This window comes from Azolla caroliniana, unplaced genomic scaffold (genome assembly GCF_043228905.1).
Source record: "Azolla caroliniana isolate FFs.n. ecotype wild unplaced genomic scaffold, voAzoCaro1.0.p SCAF_767, whole genome shotgun sequence".
NCBI classification, from domain to species: Eukaryota; Viridiplantae; Streptophyta; class Polypodiopsida; order Salviniales; family Salviniaceae; genus Azolla; species Azolla caroliniana.
In genome coordinates this window covers 6,881-15,997 of record NW_028231202.1, presented here as the reverse complement: position 1 = coordinate 15,997, position 9,117 = coordinate 6,881, and the positions used below count along the sequence as shown (strand labels likewise).

Below are 9,117 nucleotides of genomic sequence, written 5' to 3'. Positions count from 1 at the left end.
ACATTATTTTAAAAGAAAAGACGGAAGTTATCGTGATAGACCCAACCAACAAACAAACATGCCAGCTAATAGCTCAACAATATAGAGGGATTGTTAATCACCAGGAGCTTGAACCATCCCAGCATACCACGCCGCTTGTTCTTCTTGTCTTCTTTTGCAACCTCGTCTCCATCAAGCTTTCCTTCAAATGATGATTCTTGGGGATGCCCGACCGAACCGCCACCATCATCATCATCATCAAAATCCAATCCAAGCTCGTGCCTCTTTGCGCCAAGATATTTCAGCTGGAACAAGAAAAGAGTATTCAACTACATCTCTCGTTTAGGAGTAAATAAACATCATAAGGAAAAAGAGGTCATCACCTAAGGAAAAAACAAATGTATCAAATTTATGATGAAGAGGCTCAATGAGGCTCTTCCTGTCCTTGATCTAGTAAACCAATATTCTCTTCCTCTTATTGATCTAGGATGGGAGGCCCATATTCAATTGGCATAAAAGGAAATGGTGGCCTAATAAGATATTAGTACAAGGATAAGATCCCAGACCTTTGAGAAGGTGAGTTACCAGAGAGCCGCAAGCTATGGATAACTTATGGACTCTGTGGTCAAAGCTGGAAAATGGGCCATCTATCATGAGGGAAGTTCAATTATTAAAGACTTTCCTACCACTAAGATCTAGTTGAACTATGAATACGATATATGCTGGATGGATCTTATAGGAAATAGTAGTTCTGATATCCTAGGTGTATTTCATTAATCTCTCAACCTATCTATGATTATAGTTGCTCAGAATCAGAGTGTTTTCAATCAATGTTCACATATGCCTAAGATCATAGTGATCTTCTTCTCCCCACTTCTTCCCCATCATATATGAAACACATGCACTAAGGGAAAAAAGCTACGAAAACTTACATCTTCCTCTCCGAATGAGTGGCATCTTCTATGAATGGGTTTTTCAGGCTCTTGTGGTATAGTAGTTTTGGTGGATACCAAGATTAACTTTGTAAGCCTCTGAATTCTACCTAGTAGAGCTGATTTTGCTTGTTCTTCTTCCTCCAACCTCGATTGAAGCTTCACTTGTCCTGCCTCTAGCTGCATTATGAACAATGTAGGAATAAGTTAATTTACACTCAACATTCATACATAAGTTTCAAAATCCAACAACAAGAGCAAATTTATTTACTTAAAAAACATGAACTTCAAATACTAGAACCACGAACCTGTTGGCGAAGTGAAAGTAGATCTTCGTGTGTATTACCATTATTGTGGTATGATTTATCAAACATGCCCCTCTTCATTTGATCTAACTCTTGCTTCAGACTGTAAATCTCTTTCTGATACTTTTTTATGAGAGATTTCTCATCCATTATCTTCAGACAGAAAAAGTAGAAGAAAATATTCAAACTCGGTTTCATAAAACAGAAAACTTGTATTATGAATATACATTTTACTAGGAGTTATGTAAAATGGTTTGATGTCTCACTCGATTCGGAGCTGCATAAATTGCCACTCTTTTGGCTCTATGAGCAAACTTCAAAGTGTTGTGTGTCTCCTCAATGTTACTGGATGCTGGAGTTAGAGTGCAAATCAACTGTAAAAAAGAAGAAATGCTTCGAATATGATTCTAGGGTTTTGGCATGAATTAATAAACGTTTTTAAAAACACGTTGAGAAGAGAGAAAGATATATATGAATACATTACCGACACACGGCCATAGCCACTTAGAGATGATTGCAACAATCGAGTCAACTTGGAGTCCCGGAAAGGAACATGTGAAGCTTTTCCTTCACTTAGTTTCCCTATGACCTATATTTTATATATATAAGGAAAAATAAGGTTGAGATCACCACAAGTCAATGGTTTTTTGGATCAAAAGAAACCATTAATGGAAAAGACACGGTAAAGGAATAGCTCACTGTGCCAAGTGTCAACAAACTCTTATTGATATAGGATCCTTCTTTTCTTCTGAGTCCAGTAGTTTCTGTTTTCGAGCTCTCTGATCCTGCCAGATCAATCAGATTCTGCAAATAGAACAAAATAAACTAGATCAAAATTAAAATAAAAGTAATAAAATCTTTTACAATATATAATAATTCATTCCAATGATAGCAATATATTATACTGTGAACCAAATCTGAGGCATGTTCAAGCACAGTTGCAACGACAACATATATTTATACATTCCAAGAGGAAGCCTTAGTTTCTTTGCAAATACCAAAAAATATAAGTCAGTAGATAAATACCAGTTGTGAGAGTGAAATCTCATCATCATAAGAGTCTCCTGTCCGAGCACTACTCTCAATTGTCTGATCAAAAGGTTAAAACATAATGAGTGTTATCAACCCAAAATTTGGGCCACCATTTACATACTGAGAATAAAACATTACCAACGTGAAGATTGTATGACTCCGACTACTGAGCAAGTTAAAATTGTTCGAACCAACATGACGATGTTCTACATTCAGAAAAAATATAAAATATCCGAATGTTAAAACTTTTTTATAGTCTGAAATGTATAAAGATGTACAAGAGAATCCTACGATTTTGTAACCCCTTGATTTTTAATACCTTCTCCAGCTGCAATCAATGAAAGAGCATGTGCCGGAGATAGAACAACTTCCTCTTTAACACCTTCCACATAGGTTCCCTGGTAAAAGAATGTAAAAAAGAGGTTGTCTGTTAAAACTTTTGTGGTGCAAGTGTAATGTACATGCTTTTTCCAGCTATTCACATGACTCTTACCTGTGAATCCTCCCTTATCCGAAGATTTTGTCCGGCTGGATCTAACAAGTCATTGATGATCTACATGAGCATGAATTATCGAAATTCTGAGAGCCTCCATCAACAAGGACCTTTTACTTTCCAAGTGAAAATTTCAGAAAATTGATTTGGTTCCCTCTACTTACCTCATTGTAGATTTCCAAGTAGGAGACTCGAAGAAGATATTCTCTACCTGGTGTCTGTACGCAATAACCAAACGATTGGATTTTAAAAATCCAATTTGACACTTTCCATAAAAGAATTTGACATCGGGATTCAGAGGGTTTTGTGTAATATACATCTTGAATGATGTTGAAAACATCTTTTACAGCCAAAGGTATTATGCCTGGGGATCTTTGATCACCCTGCCATCAATACCCAATTTGCATTTTAGGCATCTACAAGATAAATAGGATAACTTATAAGCTTAGTCATGAAGCCTTGATCAACTAGTAATTCAATCATATAAAGGAATCTATTCGTTCATGAGCAAGGTGGATCATTGAGAACTGAAACTTACAATAAAAGGTAAAAACTAAAAAAACAATTGTACTACTGACTCCAAAAGCAAATAGCATTTAGGCCTCACATGCATGGTGTGTGTCTTTCCACTACTTGTAACTCCATATGCAAAAACAGTTCCTGCCACAAATTAGAAAGCATTTTATATGGTTATCTGGGGCCACACTTTTGAACATTAACCTTCAATAAAAATTTCTGGCATCTCCTACATCTACTCTATTACAAAAACCATGCTAAAACTTATGTTCATACCATTTACGCCTTCCATTGCACCACGAACAACTTGCTTTGCAGCAGTATCGTACACAGCTTTTGTTGTTGTAGCTGGGCCAAAAACCCGATCTGAATGCAAATTCACATTGGTTAGAATGGATAAATTGTGCCGATTGATCCATGTACTTATATTCCTTGATTCTTCTCAGTAAATAAAAAAATGAAGTCTCAAAGTACACCACTCCTTAAGGAGCAAATCAACTCGGCGCCAATCAGCAAAGTGGATAAATTCACCAACCAACCATAGATATGCCTCTATAGAATTTTCTCTATATCAGAAAGAGAGTAGCCCTAGCCATTCAAAAACCATTGTCTATATCTCGGCGATTAGCTATGTTCATCATCATGTTCAAACCACAAAGGTCATCCCTGAACCCCAGTCCAGTCCATCAATCTTAGGTTGTCTACCATTTAATTTCCGGTGCCATAGCATATTGAGGCAGTTATATTGAAAAAATTTAGGTATAGTCGAGAAACTCACCAAATCCATATGCACTTGAAGGGTTGTATTCACTGCGAACTGTCGTATCTCCATCCGCATACCATGCTATCTCGTCGCCTTTTTGGATCTCCCTCAGACTGGCAAGACAAGATCTGGATCTATTAGTATCTACTTAATCAAGGATTTCCAAGAGATCCAAGTAACTTGATGATTATGTATATGATCAGTATCAATCTTGCTAGGTAGCCCCATAATGTACCTTCTTGAGGAAGAAAACAATCTAAATGTTTTTACACATTTCATCTAAGTCTTATTTATCGATCCATTAATTATTCTCAGGTTGTATCTTAGATTGCATCAATTGATCACACTATATATATTGATTCATGTTAAGTAAAATTTGGAAGCAGAATTTTGCACATTAAATCTGCTTTTCTTGCCAATCACACCATTGATATCAAGTGGGATCGGAATTATACCCCTTGTATATGCAGAAGAGGTAATAGATCTTAAACTCTTTGATCACATCTTAAATTCATTCAAAACTACCAGCATTTCTAAAACGCGTGCTTCTAGCTGTATGTACTTCCTTTATCATAATGTATGGATGAAATCTAAACAGCTATCTTGATGTATGAATCTAACTCGGATTTAGGGTTTATGGTATGAACCAAACTCACTTAAAAGAACGAGTTTTACCTCAGTATATGAATCAAAATCTAAGTAAAGTAGAAGTCTACCTTAATCTATGACCCAAACCTAAAAGTGTACCTAAATGTATGAATGAAATCTAAGCGGAAAGATGCCAAGGCAAAATGTAGGAATCAAACTCTTCAGTTAGAAAATGAACAAGGACAACCTTAAAGGTCGGAATCGAACAGTAACAACAACATTCTCTTTAGCATTATCACTTCCACCCCCAACACCTCTAGATGCTTGAAACCCCAACAAATTTGAACTTGGTCCATTAGAAGTGAAACTATTTGGAGAAGAAGTAGATGGAGGAGGATGTGGAGAATGAGGAGGAGGAGAAGAGCCATTGAACTTAAACTTGAAGGTAGTGGGAGTCATGGATCGAACCCCGGTGGGCAGAGTGAGAGCTGTATCTCTTCCAAGGATTGAAGAGTTAAAGCTAGAGTTAGAAGGAGAAACAGAGGAATTGTGATGATGGTGTTGGTGGTGGTGGATGGCTGAGGGATTTGAGGGATGTCCAGGTATAAGTCCATCCACAGAGGTTGGATTGTATGGTGAGCTTGGTCTCTGTCTATGGCTATTGGTATTGGTATTGGTTGTGTTAATATTATTGATATGGTATGATGTTGCCATCTCTTCTTCTTCTTCTTCTTCTTCTTCTTCTTCTTAGCTTTTCTTTTTTTCTCACACAGACATCATGTGAGTACGAACCAAATTAGATTACTCCTCTCTTTCTATTTCTCTTTTCTTTTTTCCTCTCATTGTCTCTATGTCTGTCTCTGTCTCTGTCTCTGCCCCCTGTCCCATCTGCTCTGTTCTCTTCTCTAAGATGATACATGTAAGCAATGCCATGAACCTTGGAAATCCATGGATTCTGTGTGTCCAGAGAGGCAGAGATACAGAGAGAGAGAGAGAGAGAGAGAGTGTGTGTGTGTGTGTGTGTGTGTGTGTGTGTGTGTGTGTGTGTGTTGTGTGTCTGGTCAGAGAGAGAAGAGAGAGAGACAGAGGCTATATGTATTGTGCTAGCTGTTCATATTGTTTTCAAAAGGACTCACACACCCAACTGTCAACGAGATTTTTTAGAGAGATGATGCCTGTATGTATGTATGTATGTATGTATGTATGTATGTATGTATGTATGTATGTATGTGTATGTGTGTATGTGTGTATGTATGTGTATGTATGTATATGTGTGTGTATGTATGTATGTATGTTAATGTATGTATGTATGTATGTTATGTGTATTATGTATGTATACATGTATGTTATGTATGTATGTATGTATGTATGCATATATGTTATGTATGTTTTTTGTTTTTTGTGTATGTATGTTTGTCGGTATGTAGGTATGTAGGTATGTTATGTATGTATGTATGTATGTATTGCATTGAGAAAATGAAATAGAATATACGTGTGGGGAGGGGGCAATTGCATGCTAGAGAGATGATGTATGTGTGTGAGGGGGTCACTAGAATGTCATTCGTTTCATTGGCCCTTTTAGTGAAGAGGAAGTCCTATAGCCATTTTGCCCACTATCCATGTACAAACACCACGATAGGGACCTCGCACACACCAACTCGTACCATGTTCGTCTCTTGGTATTCTTCGTAGTACCAGCCAGGAATACGTATATGCCTATTGTGTATTCGGCTCTTAGATCCTTGAAAGCTACTTGTCTGTTGGTAGTTGGTGTTACCTCTGTAGGGAATAATATGTGTGTGTCTGTGTATTTTGTTTGGCTTAGACCCTCGGAAAAGTGCATCTCACCAAGAGTTGCAACTCGAATACTTCATTGACGCGAGAAGTTTGAAATCTCTATCATATCAGGGCCTAACATTTGGCTCCATGCATTGTGGGAGTGATGGGTTGCCTGGGATGTCGCTGCCCTTGTCATGACTCATCCCATCAATCATCATTTGCGAAGTATTGAACAATGAATGTAGGGACACATACGACGAGGGGAAAAATGTTCATTAATGCCTATGTTAGATGCTCGCATCGCACATAGTGAAGCGTGTGGAGCTTCCTAATGTTAATCACCATGGGGAAACATCACGCAAAGTTATCTTTTTATCTCGTATAAAATCTAACACTCTTTGTAGTAAGTCATAGAGAATGTCCATCCACTATGTATGCTGGCTCTTTCTTGAGAAAACTCATATTAGGAAATATGGATGTGGAAAATAGGTGAGGCAAAACATTTTTTTTAGTCTTACTTTTATGCGGGCTCTTTCTAGTAATTGTTTTGAGGACTCCATCTTATCCCCAAAACCTTAAGCTAATGATAATGATGCATATATGTGCTTATTGAGTACCATTTGACGTCACACTCTTTGCGATATTTATGGTCATGGTGTGTACATGTTCATTGCTTTCTGTATAAAATAGAACCTATAGCTCACCTTTAATAACTATGTTTATTTACATTGAATTTGTGAATCTACTAGATTTGGGTTGTATGTAAAAGACCTTGAGTGAGTTGTTGCAAGAAAGCAATTTGGACACCTAATTTATTATATGGGGGATAAGGGTGTGGGCAACTCTTACCATGTACTCGGTTCTTTCTAGTGAAAACCTCAGAAGTTACTTGGTTCGAGGATGCAAACAATCTAGATGGCATACAACTCATGCCTCCCCATACACGTGTGTCGCACATAGACACAAGGGGTTTATGATCCCCTTATACGTTAGTAGGGTGTCCCCATGCATATCCTTACATGTAATGGTGCATATGCATGGGGGTAATAGTCTCATATAGTGTTCATTATAGTGTAACCATAATCCACGATACCTTTGTTGAGCTTTTCTAATTTTGAAGTGTGAAATGTATCAACTTAGGTATTTTTTTGCTTTGATTTTTCCAAGCCCATCGATCATATGTTGGTGTGAACCTATCTATTGCTGAATTCTGAATTCTTTTATATCATGCTTAGCCAATCAAATTTTAGTCCTCTTCATTACATTGACTCATTTAAGGCATGCCAATCACTAAATTATAGTGCATTGAAAAGAAAACGACCATGACTCAATTTGTTAACCTTGGCCTACCATTTCAAGTTGTCTGTATATGGATTATAGGATCTCCATCTATAGTCCTTGTATAGTGAGATGAAATTTTGCTCATTTATGGGATGCCTAGTCTAATAATTGCAGTCATGTATTCATTACCTAAGAAACTTCAATTATGGCCAACTCGAATACTATATAACCAAATTGCGCCACATTCCTCTTTAAATGGATGGATGATCAATTAGGTGAAGGTTGCCATCATAAATAGGATAAAAGGATAAATGATTCCGCGATCGTTTTGTTCTATGTAGGACATGTTTTTTCTTAGGAGTCATAAGCTAGAAAGTTTGGTGGTGTTCGTGAGATCATGGTTCTCCCTAATAAAAATTAGATATTACATGTTAAACCAGAAGGTGAAACACTACCTTTAAACCTATATGTGCATGCACTTACTTGATTTTGGATTACTTAATGGCAAATATATGGATATGTGTCCCTTGGCAATCACGATTGTGCTTTGCAACCTTTTTTTTAGTTTATGGATGTAAATCCTAAGTTGTTGAGAACTCAACTCAATACATATTTATTATCTCAATTCTCCAACATAAAACTTATTTGTATCATTGTTCATTACCTTAATCTCATAATTATATACATTGCTACTTAGGGAAGATAAAAAGATAAATTCATCTTAGTAGTCATGATATGGTTGACACATTTAAGAAAAAGGTTGATTTGCCTATGGTGGTGACAAGACGTTCGATAATATTGCTTGACTTTTTAATATAGTGTTCATTGTAAAACATCTTCATGGGTCAATGCCATTCTTGTTCAAGAGATTGTTTGCAAGTGGAAAATAAAATGTTCATGGCTCAAATAAAATTTTATGTGATGTTTGGCAATGAGAAGATGATTAATATGACCATGGTCACTCATTTGTTTGTTTGATGATTAGGTCACTCCTTGTGTTCATTACTTTTTTTCTCTAAATGGTTCTCATTGTAAAAGGATGATAAAGCATTCATGACCTAAGGTTTGCTTCTGATTGTGATAAGATGATCAATATGGCTGGAATTGTAAGATAATCACAATAATTCAATTGATAATGTCATATATTTGTTATGGCCTTTTGGGAGAATATATATATATATATATATTTGTTATGGCCAAGGTGATAGGGGAAGCAAAATGGGCATGGTGAGCCAATTCAAGGGGCTAGTCGAGACAATGAAGAGTCAAAGAGATCAATGAGAAAATATGAGAACAAGAAAGACTATTGTTAATGTGAGACACTTTGTCTAGAAGAGAGGAGACCAAAAGGCTCCATGATGTATAACTAACATATGCGTGTTGAATACATTTCTCCTATATATTTATGTATGGTAATATATACACATAGTCCATTTAAACTGAAGGATG

General features: G+C 36.6%; 1 protein-coding gene across 1 annotated transcript; it reads right to left on the bottom strand.

The window, feature by feature from the left end:
• Positions 1-50: 50 nt before the first annotated feature.
• Positions 51-5,623, bottom strand: LOC147847671 (kinesin-like protein KIN-7E, chloroplastic). Its single transcript, XM_087338952.1, has 16 exons — positions 4,856-5,623; positions 4,036-4,133; positions 3,534-3,623; positions 3,349-3,401; positions 3,059-3,124; positions 2,906-2,959; positions 2,742-2,801; positions 2,568-2,646; positions 2,387-2,454; positions 2,243-2,305; positions 1,916-2,020; positions 1,701-1,805; positions 1,483-1,590; positions 1,220-1,369; positions 912-1,091; positions 51-284 (listed from the first exon to the last, which is right to left on the bottom strand). The coding sequence occupies exons 1-16, from the start codon at positions 5,320-5,322 to the stop codon at positions 66-68; spliced, it is 1,965 nt and encodes a 654-aa protein (XP_087195078.1). The 5' UTR covers positions 5,323-5,623; the 3' UTR covers positions 51-65.
• Positions 5,624-9,117: the final 3,494 nt, after the last annotated feature.